Source organism: Tursiops truncatus, chromosome 14 (assembly GCF_011762595.2).
Source record: "Tursiops truncatus isolate mTurTru1 chromosome 14, mTurTru1.mat.Y, whole genome shotgun sequence".
Classification (NCBI taxonomy): domain Eukaryota; kingdom Metazoa; phylum Chordata; class Mammalia; order Artiodactyla; family Delphinidae; genus Tursiops; species Tursiops truncatus.
Genome location: NC_047047.1, coordinates 12977384 through 13003221, shown reverse-complemented (window position 1 = coordinate 13003221; position 25838 = coordinate 12977384). Strand labels below are relative to the sequence as shown.

General features: G+C 41.4%; 1 protein-coding gene across 3 annotated transcripts in view; it reads left to right on the top strand.

The window, feature by feature from the left end:
• The window catches only part of RMND5A (required for meiotic nuclear division 5 homolog A), a 61163-nt gene that overhangs the window by 16546 nt on the left and 18779 nt on the right, over positions 1-25838 (top strand). For all 3 annotated transcript variants that reach the window (XM_019942228.3, XM_019942227.3, XM_019942229.3), the window contains exons 2-4: positions 4248-4390; positions 18098-18232; positions 19967-20067. In XM_019942228.3, coding sequence (XP_019797787.1) covers positions 4248-4390; positions 18098-18232; positions 19967-20067 — 379 coding nt within the window. The remainder of the gene's footprint in view (positions 1-4247; positions 4391-18097; positions 18233-19966; positions 20068-25838) is intronic.

Below are 25838 nucleotides of genomic sequence, written 5' to 3'. Positions count from 1 at the left end.
GGCAGGCGGACTCCCAACCACTGCGCCACCAGGGAAGCCCCCAAAATTTAGTTTTGATGAAGTCCAATTTAATTATTTTTTCTTTGGTTGCTTTTGCTTTTGGTGTCATATCTCAGAAACCATTGCCCAATCCAGGGTCAAGAATGCACCCACTTTCTTCCAAGAATTCGATAGTTTCAGCTCTTACGTTTCAGTCTTCATTCCATTTTGATTTAATTTTTCTCTATGGTATGATTCTTTTGCATATGGATAGCTCGTTATCCCAGCACCATTTGTTCAATATGACTTTCTTTTTAACTTTTTTCCCCCTTTATTTACCATCAATCCAAATACTTATATTAATAGTGCCTGCAGATGTGCAAGGCATATAAGACTGTGGAGTATACAGTTTACAATAAGAACTTGTCTTCCCTTTGGGTCTTACATCTAGTTGAGATTGATGGTGGCATATATACATGAAATCGTTAAATAGTGTATGATTCCGTGCCAGAGGAGTGGTGGAGAGAACAGAATTCATTAGGAACTGAGAAGACTGAGTAAGTCTGTGGGCAGAGAAGTTCATAGAGAAGATAAAGCCATTGACCTTAGATAAGGTTTAGATACAGAAAGACCAGAAATGGTCAGAGCAGAGCTTACTGAAGCAATTAGATTCTTTTGGCCCCAAGTATGTATGGGACACCTTTTAGACAGATTTAAAAATTTTCCTGGATTACCAAGTATTCTCTTAGCCTAAACTGTGTTATTAGAAATTGGAAGCACCTGATATATACTTTGTGCAGTTGTATTTAGAAGTGAGGGTAGTTTCTATTTTGGCCACCCCACATTGGATTGGGTACCTTATGGGCACTATCTCCAGTTATCTTTTTACTTCTCTCAGTGGTTGTCATTGAGTCAGACTTGCTATATTCCCTCTTCACAGTCCCTACAATCTTCAAGATTCCTTTTCTTAAAACTCTGGAAAAACTATTGTCATGGTCACTGATTACTTCTGTATTGTAGGTCAGTGGTCAGCTCTCAGTCCACATCTTACTTGATACATAGCACATTTAACGCAGTTGGTTACTCCCTCCTCCTTGGCACACTTTCTTCACTTGGCTTTCCGAACACCATATTTCCTTGATTTTCCTCCCACACCAGAGTTAGTATTTCAGTAGTCTTTGTTAGTCCCCTTTTCCAGTTCTACTTTGTCTTGGTCTCATAAACTTGGAGTTCCCAGGACTCCCTCCTTTTATCACTTCTGTGTGTCTGCCCCGACTCTCTCTTGTTGATTTCACTTAGTATCATATGTATGCCAGTAACTCGCAAATTTGTATCCAACCTTGACCTTACACTTGAACTCCAAGTTTATATATCCAACTCACTCTTACACATATGCACTGGGGTGACTCCTCAACATCTCAGCTTTCACAAGCCCCAAACTGAACTCTTTTATGTCTCCCTCCCCCTCATAACTGCTCAGCCTTTAATCTTTTTCATCTGAATTGAAGACAGCTTTGTCTTTCTGGTTGACTTGGGGTGAAAACCTTGGAGTCATCTGTGAGTCCTTTTCTTCCCTCATACCCAGTCAAAATCCTGTTGGCTTTGCCCTCAGAATATGTCCGGAATCCAACCACTTCTCACCACCTCCACACCTAACACCCTGGGCTGAGCCACTGTTCTCATCTGGATTGCTGCCACAGCCTCCTGACTCGTCGCCCTGCTTCTGTCTTGTACTCCTATCATCAGCCAGAATGACTGTATTAAAATGTTACGTCAGTTTATGTAGCTGTTCTGCTCAAAACTTTGCAATGGGCATTCCTATCACTCAAAGAAAGTGAAAGGCAAAGACTTTACAGTACCAGAAAGGCCCTACAAGATCGGGACTCCCGCCCCGGTCTCCTGGGCTTCCTCTCCTACTGATTTCCTTTGCCAGAAATCTACTCTAGCCACACTGGCCTCTTTGCTATTTCTTGAATAATCTAGGTATATTTCTGCAATAGGGCTTTGTCCCCCTCAGTCTGGAACGCTTTCCTCTGTAGGGGAGGAAGAATAATTTCCTTTCTACCCTTGCAAGTTCTTGGCTGAGAATACTATATTAAAAGACAGATTAACCAGTGAAAAACAGACAGTTTGTTAACATGTATACCTCATGTGTGTGTGGGAGATTCTCAGGGAAAAATGAGTAACTCAAAGAGGTGGCTTAGAATTCAGGCTTAAATACCATCTTCAGCTAAAGACAAAAGAAAGGTTGGTATGGGGAGGCCAGTAATGGAGAGGTTACCAGGAAAAGCACAGTAAACAAGAATAAGGTTTGTTATACAGATCTAAGTCTGAGCTGTCGTCATGATAAAAAAATTTCTTTAGAGGTTTAGAGCCATTCTTCTCTGCCTGGTACAGAGAGGGAGATACCCTTACAAATGGAGATTTATTTTATAAATTTAGGTTTCCTTTACCAAAGGGTAACTTCTACTCTGTTTTCAGAGCTTCTGTGTCTGCTGTTTCTCAGAATAATCAGCTCAAAATCATCCTTACGCCAAAGAAGCGATTTTGGGGTGGCGTATTCTGCTACCCTTCACCCCCCCGAGGTCTCCACATGGCTAATTCCCTCGCTTCTTTCAAGTCTTTACCCAGAAGTCATTTTCTCAGTGAGGCCTACGATGTCCACCTGTTTAAGATTACAGTTGCTCAAGCCACATACACTCCCCATTTGTTTCACTCTGCTTCCCCCCACCCCTGCCAGTGGCACGTATCCTTTTTTGTCGTACTGTATAATTGACTGGCTTTGTGTTTATCTTCCTCACCAGAAGGTAGGTTTTAGGGCAGAGATTTTTGCCTGGACACTTCTGTACCTGTCACATAATCGAGTGCCCAATAAATAGCTGTGGAATGAATAAACATCCTAAGGCTACTGTACGTTCAGGCTTTTTTTTTTTTTTTTTTTTAATTTGGCTGCGCTGGGTCTTAGCGCAGCCAAATTCCTGATGTAAATTAAAGTTTAAGAACCACCAGTGAGCAGGATTTCAGGAGCCAGGTCTGTTGCTTACAGGTTTGGATGTGTAGATCTATGAGGTAATTGAAAAGTATAACTGAATTTGTCCTCTCTTGGTTCTTCTCTTTCTCTTCCTCCTCCCTATTTCCTGAGGAAGTAACACAGGGAAAGAGGATATAAACTGTAGTAACTTCCAGTTGATTAATTGTGTGTGTCAGGGTCCCCAAGACTACCTTTAGGTTCTAGCGATTACCAGGAGGATGCGCTGGACTCAGCAGGTAGTCACACCCATACTTATGGCTAACATTTATTACAGCAAAAAGATACAAGGCAAAAATCAGCCAAGGGAAAAGTCACATGAGACATAGTCCAGAGGAAACCAGAAGAAAGCTTCCAAGAGTCCTCTCCCAGTGGAGTCACACAGGACACGCTTAACTCCTCTAACATCAAATCCTAACGAGTGTGAAGTGTTACCTACCAGGGAAGCTCATTTAGAGACACAGTATTCAGGTGTTTACTGGGTACTAGTCATACAGGCCCCCTCTGTCTAGCAGATACCGAAAGTCCAGGGATGCCAAGAAGAAAGGTAGCTCAGCACAAACCACATTATACAAACAGTTTAGGCACAGTGAGCCTTTCTTAACCAGTTAGGGTGGTAGGAACCCTCCGGTTCCGGGCCTGCTTGCAAGGTTGACCCTTGGCTGGCATCTGGGAACTTGGATTTCAGGAGGGTTCCTACCCCCTAACTGGTTCAGAGTGGCTCACTCTTGCTTACAGGTGGGAGTATGTTAACTCTTTTCTGCCCTGTTTCTCTTTTCACTGTTTTCATCATGGTATCCAAAGAAGTTTGTTTTTTCTTCTTTATGTAGAACATAAAGCATTTAGATTTATCTCTCTTTAGGAAATCTAGTAATAATCAGAATGTGAGAATGCCTTGGACAGTTTAAGTGGATTGAGTAAGTGAGTTTATTCATGTAGGCGTATCTTCTGAAAAATGCCTTCACAGTAGTATTGTCTCCTGATTTTAGTAATTACAAAAGTGATTTATTTCATGGTAAAATTTTAAAATTTATTCCAAACAATAAAAAATTAAGATAGCTTTCTTAGAATTCACTTGGAAAATATTATCTATGAATGTGACCATCTGTTCAAAGCAGACACTGATTTTTCTTCACTTTACTTCCATCTTTCATGTTCCAAAGGGCCAATGTGTAACTTGCCATCTTTGGATTTGCTTTTGTGAATAACCAGTCTTCTTCCTTTCTTTCTTTTTTTATAGGTCAAGATGCTGAATTATCAGGGACGCTTTCACTTGTTTTGACACAGTGCTGTAAGAGAATAAAGGATACTGTTCAAAAATTGGCCTCAGACCACAAAGACATCCACAGCAGTGTTTCTCGGGTTGGAAAAGCCATTGATAAGGTATGGTGTTGAAGGGAGTGTCTGGCGTGCTTTACCATCATCCTTCATCTCCTGTCACTGCTTCAGTAACATTAGCTGTCTCAGATTATTTTATGTTGTTTCTTTTATCCTTGCTTTTAATAAACTTTTGCACATCTGGTTTTCCTATGTTATTCAGGTTCCCTGTTGCTGTTATTTAAAAAACAAAAAGAAAACACACCAAAAACCTTCCCTTTTTACAGCCTTGTTTTTTACCCATTTGCTTAAATGATTACCGCTCCTAGTGTCACGATGAGTAAATTTCCAAGAAATTTTAACTTACTATGAGGGAGTTTGTTTGTAGAAGTAACTTTTCCTACTTCCTGAGTAATTCCCAGGCCATGACTCTGCCTCTGTTATGGGATGATTAGGATAACACGCTTGCATCTGTCTCCCCTGCATCATTCTAACTCTTGTTGTCTTCCTGTGAGCATGCTAGTCACTTTTCTCCAGTGTTGCTTTCTGTGTGAGTGGGTTGGTTGCTAGCTAGCAAGACCTGTCACTTGTATTGGGTGATTTTTCTTTTTAAATTTTTATTGGAATATAGTTGCTCTTGCGACATCTCTTAAATCTTTAACTTGGTGGTTTACTTTTAAGCAGCTTTCACCTTTAGCACTGGGCCAATTTTGCCCTTGGAGTTCATAGTCCTAGTGGCGACTAAGAGAAGTGGCCTAAGGTTACTGTGTGATACCTCTGACTCTTTCAGAGGAGTTTGAAATAGTCAGACGTCGGGGAGTTTGTGACTGGTTATGGACATTTTTGTTCACACATTGTAAACTTCCGGAAGGGTAGGAGGAACTTTTGGGGAGAGCTGTTTGTAGTTAAACCAGTCTTATGAGCTGCTCCATATGTATACACGAGAACAGTAGCTGTAACGTAGAAACTCGTGGAATCCAGAGTGGCTCTGACTCGTGGGTAAGTCTGTTAGAAATAATCCTACAGAGCAGTAGTGTTGAAAAGCTAGGCTCGAGGCAGCCTCAGTGAGCACTAGATGCTTGTAAGGAGATGTGGTTAACTGGTAGGTGCGGTGTGACAGGACTGTGAGTGGTGGGGCTCAGGGGACTGTTTGGGTAGCTGTGCCTTCAGAAGTGTTAGTGCCCTTTTGGAGAGCTCTCGCCACTCCCACAGCGCCGTGGGCTTCACCTCAGCCAGAGGCAGAGGAGTGGTGTTGGCGGCAGCAGCCTCATTTTTGGGTCAGTGATGGCCGTTGCCAGCAGGGGCTGGGAAGGCAGCAAGTGTGCTCCGAAATAGCTTTGAGGTTGTGATGCCTGTTTGTTAATTGCAGGGGAGCGAACACAGCTTTGGAAGTGGCTTCAGCCTCAGCCTTCTGGGGGCTGTGGCACAGGATGCGGTCAGCTGGTACGTGAAGTGATTGTTGGCGTGTGCTGCTTAAAGACCTCCTGGAATGGTGACGGGGGCACTTTAGAGGTGGTCTTAAACCACTGTGGGTGAGGAACCCTCCGTTTCTTTAGGGTGAGGTGACTGCTGGTGGTGTTTAGGAAGCTTCGGATTTTGGTGGCTGACAGTGACCAAGGCGTTCTAATGATGGTTCAGACCCCAGGAGGTTCCTGGAGACATTGACCACCAGGCTGCCTGCAGTTATGCCAGTGTCGGGGGGCAGCAGGACCAGAACATGCCATGACGGTGAGAATAGCTGAAGCTTCCAAAGCAGCCAATCAGAGAAAGCGTCTGAGAAAAGAGCCCAGATTCTGGGAATAGGTAGGGACGGCCTCAGCAGTCGCACCTCAAGTGTGCGGACTACTGGCCACCAAGATTTGGAACATTTGGGCAAATAATTCAGGAGCTTTGCGTTCTGCCACTGGTAGAGTGACCATATGTCCTCATTTCCTAGCTTATGTCTTGTCCTGTCATAATTATCATCAGAACCCTCTTTCACTCTTGTCCCCCAGCTACTGGTGACTTGCTAAACATGTCTTCCTCCCGACCTGGCAAGTCTTTATAGATATTCACAAGGGTTATCATGTTCTGACTAATCTTTGAGACAAAGCATTTAAATGTATTGGTGCTAGAAATGGAAGTTCTCTTTCTGAGATTGGATAACAAGGGAACACATAGTGAGTAATCTATATTCTGACTTTTTTAGGGGGGATGTGTTTGAGGTGAATGCTGCTAATTAAATATTTTAATTTACTCATTTCTCCTTTGAAGACATTTTTCAGGTACTTGGAAGTTATAAGGGCTTTTTCAAAAGGGCTTTTTTTTTTGGTAGGTTTTATGTTCCTGTGAAAGTAGTTTAGGTTCTAGGTGACCCGGCTTCTAGATTCTTCTGATCTATCATACGAAATAAGATCATTAAGTTGATAGTGGTGATATTTGTTGAATTATAGTCCTGGGGCACAGCAGAAAGCTTGGATCTCTTAGCCCAGTTCGCTAACATTTTCCAGTGCATTCTCTCCCCTTTTTTGGGGTGGGGTGGGGGCATCTACTTAGCCTCGGCTGTAAACGAAGCTGTTACCCTGCTAGAACTACCTAGACCTTGTACATGAGCTTCCCATGCGTATGAGGAACTCTGTGTTGGCTGCTGTTGTCAAGACTCCTTTGCCTGTAAAGTCTTCGGGCTCTTCTAGTTTGCACCTGGTAAATTTGTGCAAGCTTCCGGGGCCGCCTGCTATAAAGGCTGGGTGGACTTGTGTGGACTGGTAAACAAACAGGATGAAGCTGAAGCCATTGTGGCTCAAGCCTTTACACAACAAACAGCCTTGAGTAATAAACTGGAATGTCATCCAGCGGCCTGTGAGTACCATGTTATGGACACATGTTCCCACCCTGCTGAGAGGAGGACAGTAAAGAAGCCGGTGACTCCTTTATGAGCAGGTTGGTTGTTGAGTGAGGAACTTCAGTAAATTTTTGACATGCTTAAATGATTTATTTTTTCCTTTAATGTTTCAGTGCTCCTTTTATAGTTCTTTAGTCATCACTTCGCTGAAAATGTACACAGAAGAGAAGTTTATGATGTTAACCAAGACATTTTCTGGCTTTTAATTATTGCCAACATAAAAAGTTATTGAAGATTTGTGCTTTAACGTGTTGACTATCTCCAGATGCTTGTAGTATAATCATAGTTTATAATATATAATAACAACAACCATTGGGTTTTGTGGTAAAAATTTTAAATGTGTTTTTAATATTTATTTTATAATTTTTAAATTCCTTCTCTATTTTAAGAAAATCTAGAATTCTCTCCTGTTTAGTGTATTTTAGTGTTTTACTTAGTCTTTTGACTTTTTTAAAGTTTAATTCCTAAGAAAAGTCAATAAAAACAATTATTGCTTTAGACTCCTGTGTGTGTGTGTGTGTGTGTGTGTGTGTGTGTGTGTGTGTGTGAAATAGTGCTAAGATTTTAAAGTGTCTAAAATTTGCTGTGGGACAGTGGAAAGTGAAACATACAGTTCTTTAGAAGATTGTGGTCTAGTTTGTTCATGTAAGGGTGCTTTTTGTACACATAAAAGAACTGGAAAGATTCTGAGGCAACATAAAGTAAGTTTGCATAGGATGGACTCTGCTTACTATAAAAGGGAAAGGGAAGGGCTTCCCTGGTGGCGCAGTGGTTGGGAGTCCGCCTGCCGATGCAGGGGACACAGGTTCGTGCCCCGGTCCAGAAGGATCCCACATGCCGCGGAGCGGCTGGTCCCGTGAGCCATGGCCGCTGGGCCTGCACGTCTGGAGCCTGTGCTCCGCAACGGGAGAGGCCACGGCAGTGAGGGGCCCACGTACCGCAAAAAAAAATCAAAGGTTTCTGGAGTTGATATTTTAAATTTGATTTGGAAGAATGGGTAAGATTTAGAGCAGCAGAGCAGTGAGGTGTGGTTCTTCTGTGGCACCCGGAAAGGAGCTGAACAGCTGAGAAAATGCTTGACTCCTGTTAAAGACTCTCAGGGACTGACTGAATTGGAGCGGCTGCCCTTGTCAGGACTAGGACAAGATCAGGCTGGGGACAGGCCAGTGATGGAAGGCGTCAGGATTTGTTCCAAGGAGATGAGGGGGAAAGGGAGGGAACGATGAAAGCATTTGAGCATTTGCTTGTCTTCGTTAGACAGGATGAAATTAGACTAAGGAGAAGTCAGGAGTAGGAAAATACAGCTCTCACTTAATGGAGTGTTGACCGTGTTCCAGATACTGAGCTGTGAGCTTTTTATACATTTATAGCCCACGATGCACGTACATTATTCCCATTTCACATATGGGGAAACTAAGATTCAGAAATACTAAGTAACATACCCCAGGTGTACAGCTTGGAAGTGGTGAATTGATGTTTGGGAAAAGGTATCACTCAAGCGTTTGTTCTTAAACACTGTGCTGTGCTAGGAAATCAGTTAGGCCATTGCAGGGCTGGTCATGTTTTAAGGGCGAAAATCTTCTGCCACTAGATGGAGCATCTGCACTGGTGAGGCAACATGATGATTGTTAAAAAAAATGGAGTAAGGCTCTAAAAAGTGAAATAGAGAATATTTTAAGATAGTTCTGGGTGAGCCGTTTGGAACTGCCTTTTATGTAGGTATGACTGGGGTATGAGAGGAGAAAAAGATACTGGCAGGAGAAAATTTGGGGGCTTCAGCCTTAAAAAGTCATTTGGTTTGAGTGGGTGAGGTTGGCTCTAAAGTTCTTACTGTGTAATGGATAAATCCTCGTAGTAGAGAGACGTTAACGAAGGAAGGAGATTAAGGGAGGAAATGAAGGAAATTAAAAAGGCTAGAAAGTTTAGTCTAAGATGAAAAAGCTAAGTTTTGAGTTCTGAAATATAGGCAGATAATTTGATTTATGTTTTGGGTGGAATTTTTAGAATTATTGAAAAGGCATGTTGAACAAAGTTATAAAAAGACAACAGTGATTAGAAGCTAGGAACAAATTCCCTAAAAATAAAACATGTCAAACTAACCGCCTTCCCCCCTGCCCCCCGCCACCAACTACTAGCAAGGCATTTAATAAAAATCCCATATTTTTGGGGTCAGGATGGAAGCTGTTCTTTTTAAATTATGTGGTTTGAATAGAGGCAGCCGTGTTCTCGATACCGTGTCCACTTTGGCCACAGTGCTGCATGGTGTGAGGATGGGCCTGAGCCATCCAGGCTTGGCCACCTTCGTTTGCTCCAGGGTGGGTACCTCAACGTCCTTCCCTAGGATCTTTCTCATTAGAGCCCTTATGGAAAGAAGGGCTGAAAATACGTGAGCCCTGGAGTGATTAGTAGCCCTTGAAAGAATCTGGTCTCTTGTGGGAAGCAAAACCTACATGTCACGAGAATAAGGGAGGGGAAATCTTTTGAGACCCGTTTATCCTCCTGTCTACCCCTGGTTACCTGTGCCTCTTTTTATTTTATTTGGCAGTACGCGGGCCTCTCACTGTTGTGGCCTCTCCCGTTGCGGAGCAGAGGCTCCGGACGCGCAGGCTCAGTGGCCGTGGCTCACGGGCCCAGCCACTCCGCGGCATGTGGGATCTTCCCGGACCAGGGCACGAACCCGTGTCCCCTGCATCGGCAGGCAGACTCCCAGCCACTGCGCCACCAGGGAAGCCCCGGTGCCTCCTTTTAAATCCTACTTGCTTGGGCAAAAGAGATTTCTGTTTGTAGGAACCAAGAGTCCTGACTTAAGCAGCTAGTTGCTCTCTGGGTCTCTTCACTTGTACTGGGCTTCAGTTTCCGTGAAACGGTATTGGTTTTGTCCTTTTCAGTCTGGAGATCATTCTCAGAAGAGGAGTTGAGTTCCGCTTTCTCTGCCATGTGTCCCATTACATTATTAGTTTTAGGCTCTGAGCAGAATGAAACTACATTATTTAGTTGGTAATGATAATTATTTGTTGAATTATAGTCTAGTCCACAGAGGAAAGCCTGGACCTTTGCAGTCAAGTCTCAGATTAGGATACAGGGTCAGAGAGCCCCACTGGATCTGGAGGGGGCACAAACCCACTTTTGCCTGCGTCGAGAGGAAGCAGCTTGCTTGGTCTAGCATCCAAGCTAGGTTGGGTTGAGAGGGGAAACAGACCCCATCCCTATTACGCTGTGCCAACTAATCCAGTCTGTAATAGTATTCAGGTGACTTTAAATTAATGAATTTATTATTAATGCCTCTGTTAAAGTGCTTTTGTGTTTTTATTTTTATTTATGTTTTCTAAAATGAAGCTCTTTTAAATGTAGAATCAGAAGATTTGGTGGCAAGGCGTGGCCCTCAGATTCAGCATCTGTATTATTGAAGGCTTACCAGGGACTAGGTACTGATAGTAGATATCTTCATGTACATTATTTAATTTAGTCGTTAGCAACACCTTATGAGGTAGAGATTGTGGTCGGCATACACAGATGTGAAAACCAAGACTTTGGTTAAGTAACCTGCCTGAGATCACAGAACTAGAAAGCAAATGGAAGAGCTGGGATAAAAGCCCAGATTTTAAGACTTTGAAGAGCCTTTCCCAGCTGGAGTTCTTTGAAAGAATTAATTCCTGGTGCCCTGAGGGCACCCACTGTATGTATGAATTTCTGTCCTGTGCTTCTAGAGTGGTAAGAGGTGTGTGCCTTCTTTGGGAGAATTAGTGAAATAGTCACTCAGATTTCTGTAGTTGGTTCAGATAAGGAGGAAGTTGGGGAAGCAGATTGACCAGAGCAGAAAGGTATGTGAAATAACATGTAAAATAATTGTGAAGGACGGGGATGTAAATGTGACAGGTGGTTAGATTGTGGGGCATTTTAAGGATCTTAAAAGCCCAACAGAGTAGTCTGACACATGTCTGGCCACGCCACATGACTCCCCTTCGTTTATAAAGAAATAACTTATCAGTGTGCACCCCCTAATCGCCCCCCCACACCTTTCTTGATCTGGCTAATCCACCTATCTCTTAACTTTGAAAACTAAAGGAGAGGTATGAATGTCATGCAGAGGAGAGTGGAATGTCTAAAAGGAGCAACATTTATAAATGCTCATTATGAGACACTACTAAATTTATTTTCCAACCCATAGTTGGCAAAGCACTGCCGTCTGGTATATACCTACATACGGATTATTTTATTACAGGGCATATACCTCATCATCACCTTTACTAAGTTTACTAGTAAAAATTTAGCAATTTTTCCCTAAAGGGTTTATAACAATTTATAGTCCTACTGAACATATATAACAGTTTCTGTTTCCTCAATTCCTACTTACACTTGGTATTATCAGACTTTTGTTTTTTGTTTTTGTTTTTTGCGGTACACGGCCCTCTCATTGTTGTGGCCTCTCGCCTTGCGGAGCACAGGCTCCGGACGCGCAGGCTCAGCGGCCACGGCTCACGGGCCCAGCCGCTCCACAGCATGTGGGATCTTGCCGGACCGGGGCATGAACCCGTGTCCCCTGCATCGGCAGGCGGACTCTCAGCCACTGCGCCACCAGGGAAGCCCTATCAGACTTTTAAAAAATTTAAATCAATCAGATGGATGTGAAATAGTATCCATTTGTATTAATTTGCATTTCCTTCATCATCTTTGAAGTTGAGCATCTTTTCATATGTTTGACCATGTGAATTTTCTCCTTTGTGAATTTCTTGGTTATTTGTCCATTGTTTTCTACTGGGTTATTTGTCTTTTTTATTGATTGGTAGGAATTTTTTTAAAAAAAACCTCTTTTGGATACTAATCTCTTGGGGGTTGTAGTGAAGTCGGTAGCTTTTCCCAGCCTGCGTGGAACCAGAATCCAGGTCTTTTTGTTCTCTGTTAAATATGCTTTGCAGTTCACCTCTCACTGCTAAATCAGATTAACTGGGTGCTTAGAAGGGAAGTTGATTCCTGGTGGGTGCAACAGTAGCACACAGTTAGGGTCACAGGCCAATTTTTCTTCAAAAGTAGATGGAGAAGTTTAAAAAAAATGAACAGTATTCAAGAGTTGGCACTTAGGAACTAAAACAAATGCTGAGTTTTATCGTGTATGGTTATCACTGCCTGCTCAATAATTATAATTTCATAAAACGTGTTTCAGAAATGGATGGTGAGCAATGAAAGCCAGTCCTTAAATCTAACCAATTTGTAAGCATGTTCATGATACGGCAGAGAGGTAGGATGGTTTTAGATTTCATGGTTTCATAGTGATGGTGTGTTAAAGTCATTTACTCCTCCTCTGCCTAGCTTCCAGATTTTAAAACTTTTAACCCATCAAAAATGTGAATGATACTAAAAGTACATGAGGTGGTGTACGAATTTATGTGTCCTGATTTCTCTTTTTAAGCCATAATATCTTTTCTAGGCGGACACACCCTTGAATGTGTGCTTTTCTGCTTTTGATTCTTTTTTGAATCCTGCCTTCACATTTAAGAACATCTTTCCACTTTTTTTTTCTTTTCCTTTAAAAATATAAAAGGAAAAAGTATAGTAAAACAGAAGTGGTAATAGACAGATGTTTCTCGTCACTAGCCACTTCTTGGCTGGTTTGCGGTGCTGCTGATTTCCTGGGCAGCCATGGAAATGAGTTTGGTCACCTAGCAACAGGGGCTAGAACTGATCCTTGCTCTGATGCAACAGTAAGAATGTGCAGTTAAAACAGAAGGAGTTCTGATACTGTATTGCATTTCCTCAACCTTTTTTTTTTTATATATAATTTTAGCTTTAATTTTTACTGCATGTGAGCAGAAAATAAGCTATGAAAAAAATTTACTTATCGACCTCAGTGGTTTAAACTGGAAAATCAGAACGGTAGAAGGGAGCTCAGAAATTTTCATTGAATGCATTGCTTATTCATGCTTAGTTGTATTTTCCAAGACTAGCAAATAAGTTCTAGAACTTGAATGTAGTAGAGGTATCCTGAGTGCAAGGGTATTCAATTTTTCTTACCACCTGTGTAGTAGTGACCGTGGTACACATTATAGGAATAAAGTTACATGAAGAGCATCATTGTAAAACCATCTAAATTTGTTTATATGTTAGACTCTTTCATTTTAAAGTCATCAAGTTTTCTAGATGAACATTTACCTTTGGTATGTATATTAAGGAAAGATTTAAAGGAATTGTTTTGTTTGATTGGAGCAGTTACTGTCTGGTGGTAGCTATTAAAATCCTGACTAAGTATATACTACCAAAAAAATTGTCTGTTTTAATGTGGTCTGTGCTTTGAGCTGACCATTGTGTCTTCCAAAGTTTTTTCTTTCTTTCCTGCAGAATAATAGACACCTGATAAATTTGTTGGGGGTTGATGCGGTTGGGGAGTAACCATTAAATGAATAAGTAGAAATCTGAAGGTTGTATTTGGATTGAATGAGGTTGATAGATCAGTGAGGAATCTTAATCAGTCTCAGTGATTCTTGCTTATAGGGTGCATTCAGACAGTTATACAGTTATAGGCAGATTTCTGAGTTCATAATAAATTCTGTCATCTGATACCCATTCCTTTAGTCATTTGAATGGCCATTTGTCAGGGGAAATAAAATATGGGAGAGTGTACATCAGTCACCCTTCTAGGCTTGTACCTTAGTCCAGAAGAGGAACAACATAGCACCATCTTCACTTCTAGTGTTCTAGTTGTCATAGACAGCATAAAGATATAATAATTTGCTTAAAAGTATTGATGAACTGTTATGAAATCCTCTCTCAACAGGCGGAATCTGATAAGCAGATGGGAAATTAGAGAACCTTATCCAAACAATTCTGGCTTTTCTTCGGTGCTAGATAGTCTATTCAGTATGGGCGTGGAGACTATTGCTGTAGCATCTAGATACCCTGTATTATTTCCATTCTTTAGATTAAGTACCAGGCCAAGAAAGAGGTCTATAAAAAGAAAATGAAGAAAAATGAAGACTCAGAGTAGTTTTGCTTTTTGTTTTTGTCTGAGTAATTCCAAATGTTAATGTGCACATTTAGTTTTAGGCTACTGACTTGACACCTAAGAAGAGATAGCTCTTTAAAGAAAAATGGGCTTACTGTTGGAGAGGAGAGCTCTCCTGCATTGTAGTGATCGTAAATGGTAGGTGGTTTGCAGTTCTATTACTACCTGTTCGTGTATGTACTGTAAAATAATCCTGTGTCGTGTGGACTGTATTTAAGCAATGATTGACTAAGATTGTAATTTCAGTAAATCTAAATGATCTCGTCTAATTAAATTCATGTGCTTCAAAAAAAAAGAAAGAAAGAAAGAAATGCAAGAGGTTTACCAGGGGGTAATGCCTATGAAAGATAAGGCGGTGGAAGTAAAATTGAGCAGGGAAAGCTTTCAGAGGTAGCTTTGTTTTTCCTTCACTCTTGATGTTCCGAGTTGTCTTCTTCTAGTATAATTTCCCTTCTATCAGGAGAACTTTTAGCGATTGTTTTAGAGCAGGTCTTCTGCCAACAAACTCAGCTTTCCTTCATCTGAGAATGTCTTTATTTCACCTTCATTCCTGAAGGATATTTTCACTTGGTACAAAATTTGGGGATGACAGTTCTTTTCTTTTAGTACTTGAAAAGTGTGCCACTTTCTTCTGGTCTCCATGGTTTCTATTGAGAAATCTGTAGTCATTTGAATCATAGTTCCCCTATAAGTAGTGCATCACTTTTCTTGATAACTATTTGAAGATTTTTTCTTTCTGTTAAGTTTTTAACAGTTTGATTACGAAGTGTCTAAGTGTGGATTTCTTTGAATTTATCCTTTTAGGAGTCTGTTGAGCTTCTTGAATCTCTAGATTTATGTCTTTTGCCAGGTTTGGGAAATATTAAAAACATTTTTTTCTACACTATACTCTTCTGTTGTTCTAGCACTCCATTGACATGACTGTTAGATCTTTTGTTATTGTCATGCAGGGCCCTGAGGCTCTGTTCGTTTTTTTCTCAATCTTTGGTTATTCAGATTAGATCATTTCTATTGATCTTCACTGACTTTTGCTCTGTCACCTCTGTTCTGCTGTTGAGTCCATGCAACAAGTTTTTAATTTTGATTACTGTGTATTGTTTCTTGCTGAGACTTTCTGTCTTTTCAGAAGTGTTTGCCCTTCCTTCTTGAAGCAGTTTTATAATTGTTCTAACGTCTTTGATGATACCAACATCTGTCATCTTTGCATTGTTGTCTGTTGAACATCTTATGTGAATTTAGGTTTTCCTAGGTCTTCATATGACAAATAATTTTGGATTGTATTTTGGACATTTTTAATATTATGTTTTGAGCCTCTGGGTCTTATTTAAGTTCTGTGGAGAATATTGATGTTTTTGTTTTAGCGGACTTGACCTGGTTGGGTTCGGGCTCCTCAGTCTTCTCTGAGTTTTAAAATAGTTTCAATGTCAGCTTCGTTTCCAAAGCCATTACAGAGCTATTCAGATATGTTCTGTTTGTGTGCCGACCAGTGGCCATCCTGGGACCTGGAAACTAGGGCTGTCTCTTAGTTCAGTTTTCAAAGTCTGTGGTATGCTGCTGAGGGTCAGACCCATGCCTGTATAACTTGAGGGTGAGCCCAGGAGTTCCTAAACAACTTGGTGGGGGGATCACTTTCCTGCGTTCCTTCCTCTCTGTGATCTCCCTGCTACTTTATGGTTCTCTGGGGCTGCCTTTTTAGTCACCCAGCCAGAAATCCGGGGCTTTACCTACCCTGCTCTCCTGTATATGTACCATAACTCTGCCTATATCTGGGGCTACAAGGTGGAAGGACAGAGAGAAAAGATGCAAGAGGGGTTTTTGCCCCTCGCTCTTGGGACCATAGCTTCTCTGACTGGAGAGGAAGGATCCCTTTCTAAAGGTGCCTCAGAGTTTTAGGCTTCCTGCTATGGTAGACAGAGTTCTAAAGTTCTCCCAAGATTCTTGTCCCATGGTTATTCAGTCAAACATAATCTAGGTACTGCTGTGAAGGGTAGAAATAGAAACTGATTTAACTACAGACTGCCTGGCTACAGTACAAGAAAAGGGAGGGAAAAAAGCATGCGATTTCCCCCGCTCTCTATGTGGTAGGAGAATACACTCCTGTTCCCCATGCCAGCACTGAAGGGCTTCTCCTGGAGCGCTCTGTCTACATCCCGGGTGCCCAGTTGTGGGTTCTGGCTGCATTGCATCCAGGCTAAGAGATACTGGAGGGAGAAAAGTAGTAAACTCACTGCCAGCTCTTTGCCTTCCTCCCCAGTCCACTTACTACTATTCACTTTTTTGTTTCAGTCCTGATTTTGTAACTGCATTCAGTGGGAGAGACAGGTTGGGTTTTTAAGGATTCTTTTTTTTTAACAAATGGAGTCATAACTTTGTAGTTTTGTAGAAGTTGCTTTTTTTCACTTAAGGTGTTATAGACATTTTTCCATGTTAGTAGATACAGAGCAATGAACCTCACTTTTTAATTATGAATAGTAATACTAGCATAGTAGCAGTTACCATGTCATTGAACCAGTAAGGAAGTATATTAATTTATGAGGGCTGCCATAACAAAGTACCACAGACTGGGTGGCTTACACAGACGTTTATTTTCCCACAGTTCTGGAGACAGGAAGTTCCGTATCAAGGTGTGGCAGGGTTGGTATCTTCTGAGGCCTTTCTCCCTGACTTGCAGATAGCCATCTTCTTCCTGTTTCATCATGTGATGTCTTCCTCTGCTTGCGCTACCATAACAAAATTCCATAGACTGGGTGGTTTAAACAACAGAAACGTGTTTTCTCATAGTTCTAGAGACTGAGAAGTCCAAGATCAAGGTGCTGGCCAATTCATTGCCTGTTGAAGGCAGACACCCTCCTTCCTGGCTTGCAGATGGCCACCTTCTCGCTGTGTCCTCATGTGGTGGAGAGCGAGCTAGCAAGCGAGCTAAGCCCTGGTGTTTGTTCCTTGTCTTTACAAGAGCACCAGGCCTCCCGGATTAGGGCCCCACCCTTAGGACTTCATTTAACCTTTAGCACTTTCTCCCAGACTCTGTCTCCAGGTACAGTCACACTGGTTGCTGGGGCTTCCATGTAGGAATTTGGGAGGGACACAGACGTTCGGTCTGTAACACATGGTCTTCCCTCTATGCCTGTCTGTGTCCTGATTTCCTCCTTTTATAAGGATACCAGTCCTGTTGGATTAGGGCTCTCCTTAATGACCTCATTTTAACTTTATAAAGTATTGGGAGTTAGGACTTCAACACAGGAATTGTGAAAGGATGCAGTTCAACCCATAAAAGTATTTTTCTCTGCTTAAGATAAGGAAACTGAGGTTCACAGACCTTGAGTAATTTTGGCCAAGATCACACATCTAGTAAGATAGAACCAGGATTCAACCCTGGGTAGATTGGCCCCAGAGCCTGTTCTTTGAACTATCTGGCCGTTCTCCTATCCCCAGTCTCCACCTTGGCATGGCAGTTGTTGGGATGTGCCACGGATTATTGAATAATCCTATGCTGGACATAATGGGTTTTCTTTTTTTTTTTTTCTGTTAGACAGTGCTGCACTGAACATGCTTTTACAGGAATCACTGCACACCTCTGAAAATATTGCTATTGTATAATACCTAGAAATCAATTTACTCACAGAAGTCATTGTTAAATTTATGTATTTCCCTAAAATACCCTCAAAAAATGTGCTTGTTTACCCTCCCAGCGATAATGAGTGAGAGGGGCAAGTTTTAGAAAAGAGCAATGGAAAAGCTACTTCCTGTCATAGGCTACAGATGAATTGGAATTGGGTACTTATTTGAGGCGTCTCAGAGTGAAACAAAGGCCATTGTTTCTGTTAAGTTAGGTGGGGTGAAAACATACCAAGTGATGTATCCTGGTCAATTCATGACGTGCTTTCTTGTTTTTCAGAATTTTGATTCTGACATTAGCAGTGTGGGAATAGATGGCTGCTGGCAGGCAGACAGCCAAAGGCTTCTCAATGAGGTGATGGTGGAGCACTTCTTTCGACAAGGAATGCTGGATGTAGCTGAGGAGCTCTGCCAGGTAACAGTGTGCCACCTGTGAGAGCAGGAAACGGAAACAAGGGAAGTCCTTGCAGTTTTTAAGTCTTCTCAGCCATAGGCAGGTTTTTACATTTTAATCATCTGGGCTGACTTCAGTTTACTAGGAAGTTTTGTTTTTTGTTTTTTTTTTTTTAAAGTTGGTGAAAATTATAGTCCTAGAACTTGTTATTCAAATTATTTCCTTATTCCTGCCCCAGAATGTTGGTCCCAGGTCATCAATCAAGGGTCAGAAGTGATGCTACTTTTTCAAACATCTCCTCTTTTGTTTTTTTTTTGTTGTTGTTTGTTTGTTTTTTTGGAATAAGCCAGGGCATTTAATTTATTTTTTAATTAATTTTTTTTATTGGCGTATAGTTGATTTACAGTGCTGTGATAGTTTCTGCTGCACAGCAAAGTGAATCAGCCATACATACACATATACACACTTTCTTCTCGACTCCGTTCCCATATAGGTCCTTACAGAGCACTGAATAGAGTTCCCTGTGCTATACAGTAGGTTCTTATTAGTTATCTTCTATATACAGTAGTATGTATAAAACATCTCTTTTAAGAGGGAAGGTTAGTATAGCAGAGGAGAAAAGGACAAAGAGGTTTATATTTGCTTTTCTCATCTAGCCCAGCTTAAAGAACTTTGTTTATCAAATGAATTTCAAGCTAAAATTTACTTCAAGTGAGCAGCATTTGTCTTTTATTCCATTAGACATGAAGTTAGGGGTCTCAGAACAGTTTCCCAATACCACATAGTCATAATATTAGCAGCTGCCCCGTATGGAGTATTTACCACCCTCCAAGCCCTGCCTTATTCCTCACTGCAACCCTGTGAGGAAGAAATGGTTGAGGAAGAAATGACTGCTCCCATTCTACAGAGGTGGAATCTGAGGTCTGGAGAAGTAACCAGCCCAAGGCCATACAGGTTCTTAGTGGAGGAACTTGGATTCAGTTCCAATTCGTGTGTCTTCAGACTCTGTTCTGTGGCTTACATTCTGTACTGTTGTATTTTCCATTTAGAAAAATGAAGGACCGTAAGGATTAAATAATTTAAAGCCAGTCTGTAAACCAGACCTCTAATGTAAGCCTTTTCTGTTAAACAATTCAGATAAGCAATAACTCAAGTCTTTCTCTGTATGTTATGGGATTTTGTGTATGTGTCCATATAAATTTCCTAAAATAAATTGTGTCATTTAGGATTAAGTTTTGTTTACAAGTAACAGAGACCCAAAATACCAATGCCTTAAACAAGAATGAAGTTTATTTCTCTCACACAGAAATCGGAGGTAGTAAGCCATCCACTGCATATGTGGTAGCCACGTGCCGTGAAGCTCTTAGGGACCTCGGCTGCTTGTAGCTCTGCTGTTTCTAAGGTGTCCCTTGTCCACATGGTCCAGGATAGCCCGAACCCCAGCTAGACATTTTGTGTTACAGGAAGGGGCAAAGAGTATATACTTATGTTTCACTGGCCAGAACTTACATCTTGCAAAGCCATGTCCAGCTTTATTCCGTATGGTTATGTGCCCAGCTAAAATTTGCGGTTTTACTATTATAGAAAAGGAGGAAGAATGATGCTGGGGCTCAGTCATCAGTCTCTGCCAGAGAAATGCATGGTAAAAAGAAATTATCTTTAGTGATTTGCCTCACATTTTATAATGTAGAATATGCTTGTACCATATCTCTTTATTCTGATTACTGCTAATGAAAGTTCTTTCAATTTTTTCAGGAATCTGGTCTTTCTGTAGACCCGAGCCAGAAAGAACCATTTGTGGAGTTAAACCGAATATTAGAAGCGTTAAAAGTCCGAGTTCTGAGACCTGCTCTGGAGTGAGTTACTGAGTTTGTTTTCTTTTAAGTACTTTGAGAGAACTCTGTAAGAAAATGGAATCAGAAAACACGTTAGAGATTTTGAGATTATATATATATCTCACCTGGGGTAGACTTCAGAGGCATCAAGGGAGAATTATTTTATTTCTTTTAGCGAAGTGAGTTTGGGGGATATGCAATATGAGAAGATGGTTAGGGCTTATTTCACTTATGAGTTGGTCTGAATTCCCATGAGAGAAGAGGGTTTCCTCTAGCTAGGCTACACCTCCGCTTTAGACTAGCTTTATAACTGAAGGACTGTTGTTCAGATGGTCTGAGTTTGATATTTGAACTTCCATAATGTTCTGGGTTCACTGCTTGCATTCTGAAAAAAAAAAAAAAAAGCAGTTTAATTGGTTATTGGAACCAAGTGGTATACGTAAAGAGAACAAATATTGTTACGGAGTTTTACTCTAATTGCCGTCATAAAATAATTCACTGTGAACTGGTCATTGATGTGAATTATACGAAATTACTGGGTTAGCTCTGATAAATATTATCCGAGTACAGAGTCAGCAGAGTTTTTCATAAAGGGCCAGGTAGTAAATATTTTAGGCTTTGCAGGCCACATAAGGTCTCCGTTACATATTTTTCTTTATTTTATTTTACAACCCTTTAACAATGTAAAAAAAACCGTCTTGACCATCTGGCATACAAAACAGGCAGCAAGTCCTGTTTGGCCGGTGGCCATAGTTTGCTGACCCCTGTCTTAGAATTTTTTAATGTGAGAATTATCAGGTTATTTGTTTTAAAAAGAAAGAAAGGAAGAAAGGGAAGGAGGAAGGAAGGAAAGTTATAAAATAAAAGGAAGAAACTGGGTGATAGAAGCAGTGATATTATTTTGAGGTCATAGCCTTAGAATCCTGGGATTTTAAAACTGGAAGTATTTGATATCGTTGTTATCAGGAAAAAAAATAGTTGGGAAGATCCTTCATGAGTTTTAAAAAATACACTTCCTTTTCCTTCTACTAACCCATTTAATTTTTCATAGGTTAGTTTTCTGTTTCTCATAATTTCTCAGTTCTTAGAAAATTTTGCAGAGTTCTAAAACCAGCCTAGGTGAACAGGCAGAGATAGAGTCCTGTGTAAATTTATAAATATCAAATTTCTTTATAAATTGTAAATATGAGGTAACTCGTTTATTTTATTTTCGTTGCTGCATGTGGATTTTCTCTATTTGCGGCGAGCAGGGGCTACTCTTCGTTGTGGTGCAGTGGCTTCTCATTGCGGAGCGTGGGCTTCAGTAGCTGCAGCACACGAGCTCAGTAGTTGCAGCCCTAGAGTGCGGGCCCTAGAGCGCATGGGCTTTAGTAGCTGTGGCACGCGGGCTCTAGGGCACACAGACTTCAGTAGTTATGGCATGCGGGCTCAGAAGTTGTGGCTCGCAGGCTCTAGAGCGCAGGCTCAGTAGTTGTGGCGCATGGGCTTAGTTGCTCTGCGGCATGTGGGATCTTCCCGGACCAGGGATCGAACCCGTGTCCCCTGTGTTGGCAGGCGGATTCTTAACCACTGCACCACCACTGCACCACCTCATTTATTTTAATTCTTTAAAGATGTAAACGTCACTTAAGCAGCACCACTGTGTACTATGCATATTACCTTTATAGTTTGATTTTTTTTAGATTTTATTGTGACATCCCTGTGAGATTAAATTTAATCAAGTACCTCTAATAACACCTCTTAAACAAAATATGGCAGCCATTCTTCTGTCTACTTTTTATATTCCACCTAAATGATTAAACAATTATAAAGGAGGGTGAGGGAGCCTAAATATAAAAATGTAATGGGTTTCACAGTTGTCTTATAGTGATTTAGAAATAACATATGAGTTGTTATTTGAGGTAATAGTCATTTATCCATTAATTTCTCAGGTTCATCATCAAACTTTTATTGAGTGCTTATGTACCAGAGACTGTGCTGAGTATTTGGACTGCCTTAGCCCTCAAAATTCTCAAGGCTTGTTCCTTTTGGAATGAAGAAAATTCATAAGACCCTTTTAACTTTGGGCTTTTTCTGTAAGATCTAAGTTTCTGACTGGTAACTATGGCATATATATCAATGATTTCTGTAAATGTTTTCTGTTATTTGTAGCCTCAAGCAGTGCCTCTCAGGCAAAGGGAGGACTCATTCCATCCACCTGGCACTAACAGTGGAAACTACTGTACAGCAGTCCCTCGGTATCCATGGGGGATTGGTTCTAGGGACCCCTGTGGATACCAAGATTCATGGATGCTCAAGTCCCTTATGTAAACCGGCCTGGTAGCCTTGCCTCTCCGTATCCACGGCTGCGGAACCTGCAGAGGCCCTCCATACCTGCAGGTTCTGCAACTGTGGATTCGGAGGGCCAACTGTACAGTAGAAATTTTCTCCTTTCGCTTTTCTGGGAATATTGCCATGTTAAATATCTGCATATGGGGATGTAGTCCTAATTATAGTTGTCTCTTTTGGAGTGCTTATTATATGCCTAGCATTGTTCTAAGCATTTTATTTGTATTATTTTATTCAATCCTCATAATAACCCCGTGAAGTAAGTACTGGGTTTACAGAGGGGGAATCGAGCCTGGAAGTTGCTCCATGAAAAAAAGGATATGGAGTCAAAAGGTCAGTCGAGGAAAGCTTCACATGGTATTCCCTAATATTCTCCTGTAAGAGAGTCACTTTAGAAGTAAGGGAGAAAGAGAAAAACAAATAGCGTATTAATATTGCTTACATGTGGAATCTAGAAAAACGATACAGATGAACTTAGTTGCAAAGCAGAAATAGAGACACAGATGTAGAGAACAAGCATATGGACACCAAGGGGGAAAGGGGGAGGTGGGATGAATCGGGAGATTGGGATGGACGTGTATACGCTATTGATACTATGTGTAAAATAGATAACTAATGAGAACCTGCTGTACAGCACAGGGAACTCTACTCAGTGCTCTGTGGTGACCTAAATGGGAAGGAAATCCAAAAAAGAGGGGATACATTTATACATAGAGCTGGTTCACTTTGCTGTACAGTAGATACTAACACAACATTGTAAAGCAACTATATTCCAGTAAAAGTTAATTAAGAGAAATGAGAGATTCACTTTAGCATGTTAGAGGGGCCATCAGCAGTCCTATGGTAAAGAAACTCATTTAACTCTGTAAAACCCAGTGTTTCCCATGCGTATTTAACCAGACTCCCTGTCTCCTGGCACCTATTAAAACTCACAAAATTGGTGATCTGTAGAACATAAGTTTGGAAAATCTTAGTTTAACAGAAATCTCCATTACAGAAACTCAGACTTCTCCAATTCTTGCCTATTGGTGGATGCAAAGCAAATACTCATTCAACATATTTTATGGGCAAGGTATGGACAATTCACTGTACTCAACTTGTACCAAAAATTTAAAAATGTGGGACATGAGTTTCAGGGATTTTGGTTCAGATACACAGTGGAAAATCTTTCATATTTCATGTGTGGCATCTTCTTTTGTACCTGCTGGGGGGTACAGAAACCACCGTGGAACCACCCGAGAGAGAAAGCAAAAGGTGAAAGCCTGCAGCAGTTCTCGAGGCAGCCTAGGCAGTTGAGGCAGCGGCCAACCAGAAAGATTAATGTGGATAGAGGTCATGGAAGGCCTAGATGAGAGGGAAGTCTGGTGAGCATTACCTGTTAATCGCAACTAATAAGAGACGGTGGAAAAGAAGTAAGGAATGGTGACATGGCAGAGAGAAGCGGCAGAAGAACAGCTCATTATATATACAGATCTAGTCAGGACCCTGCCTACTCTTCTGTTCCTGCCCCTGTATTTCTGAGTTTGTGTACAGATTTTTCTCCTCATCCAGATCACTCTATCTGTTTTTTGAGTTCCTCTTGGCATCTAGCATAGTGCTTATTTCTTAGCAGGCACTCAATAAAAGATGGAATAATTTGAAGGAGAACTTTGAGCAAACATGACCTCCTCCTTCATGTGGCAGACAGAAGCAAAGCCAAAAATAACTGGTGTCAACAAAAGAATAACAGTAACTTACTCTGAGGAGATGGAGAAAATTAGAAAAATAGAAACTGTCTGTAACTCTGTGCCAGTTACTGACGTTTTGAAAGTGCTGTCTCGAGGGGAAGCTGCTTGGTTGCCTTCCTAAAGGTGTTTCAAAGAGTAATCCTGCCTTGGTGGATTTGCCGCAGTCTAGAATCTGACTCTCAACCTTGCAGACTTGGGAACCTGTTTTTTTTCAATACCCAGAGCAGGCCCAGGGGCCTCATAGCACTTGTTTAGAGGAATTTGCAGTTCTATTTGCAAAGTCTCAGTAGAATGCCATTAAGAGAACAGAAACTAACTGAATGATTATAAGAAAGAGATGTTATAGAATTTTTCACAGAAGAAGAGAGAAAAACTATTTCATTAGTCTAGATCACTGCAGAGTTTTCAATTAGACAGGCCATGAACAGTATCAGGCAAGCTGTTGAAGTATGAGAGGAATCCCATCTCTAAGCCTAGCGATTAGGTGAGGCTAGAAATAAAAACCACAGAGGAATGTGAGGTGAGCTTGCCATTGTGGTTTCTTGGTGCTGTGTGTGAACGGTGGGTCTGAGGAGAAGAAAATGGTTGCTGGACTTAGAGAAATTGTGGTATCAGTGCATAAAACACAATTTATAAGCAGAGAAGGGTTTTAGAAAGTGAAAATGAAGGAAGCAAGCCAAGGTGCCTGGTCATAGAGCCTTGGCCGCCACTGGCAAAGAGGGTGACCGGGATTACGCTGTTTCTGGTGTCTGTTTTCTCGTTGTTAGTTTTGTCTTCCTGTAGGCAGGCAGTCTTGCTGATTCAGGCATTTTTAATAGCTACATAGAACCACAGAATGAAGACTCTGATAGATGTACTTTTGGAGAAGAGGAATCAAGGTTTGAACAAGTTGGGTTTCCCTCCCCCAGTCTGAGGGGGTTCTGTTTTGTCTTGTTTCTTTTTTTGTTTTGTTGTGTCCCAGGGGTTGTTAATTCTGAAAGGGCAGAAGAGCTGAGTTGAGGGGTATTGTTTTAATTCACGGGGACCATGCACTAAGTTTGGTGGAGAGAGCGACTATTAAAAAGAAGCTAATTGAAAATGGAAAGAGGTGCCCAGTGGCAAGAACACAGAAGAGAAAAAAGCACAATGGAATATAAAGGCCAAAGGGGAAAAAATATCTGGGGTGAGGACATCATTTTCTGTTGTCTGTTCTCTGTTTGTTGCTGGCAAAAGTCTGTATGAGGTTCCAAGACAGTAGGTACTCCTCAGGAAGAAGAAGAGACATGGCCATCTCTTACCTGGATCCCTCCTCACCAGGGACCTGGGCATTACTGGAGATGAGTGGGCAAGCTACGACTATAGAGAGATTAAGAATCTTCTTTTACAAAAAGGGAAAATTGAAAGAAACTGTCACTGAGATTAAGTGTTTAAAAGAATAAGGAGTTGAACTAGGCCAGGAGGGGGAACTAAAGGGACTCTAGAATTTGTTCTTATAAAATGCTGAACGGTTATTAATTTAAGCTTATCAAAAACTTGGTTTTGTGGTGGGAAACTAGCAGTAAATAAGGCAAAGTCATATTTAAGTACTTTATTAAAAAATCACGGGCTTCCCTGGTGGCGCAGTGGTTGAGGGTCCACCTGCCGATGTGGGGGACGCGGGTTCGTGCCCCGGTCCGGGAAGATCCCACATGCCGCGGAGCGGCTGGGCCCGTGAGCCATGGCCGCTGAGCCTGCGCGTCCGGAGCCCGTGCTCCGCAA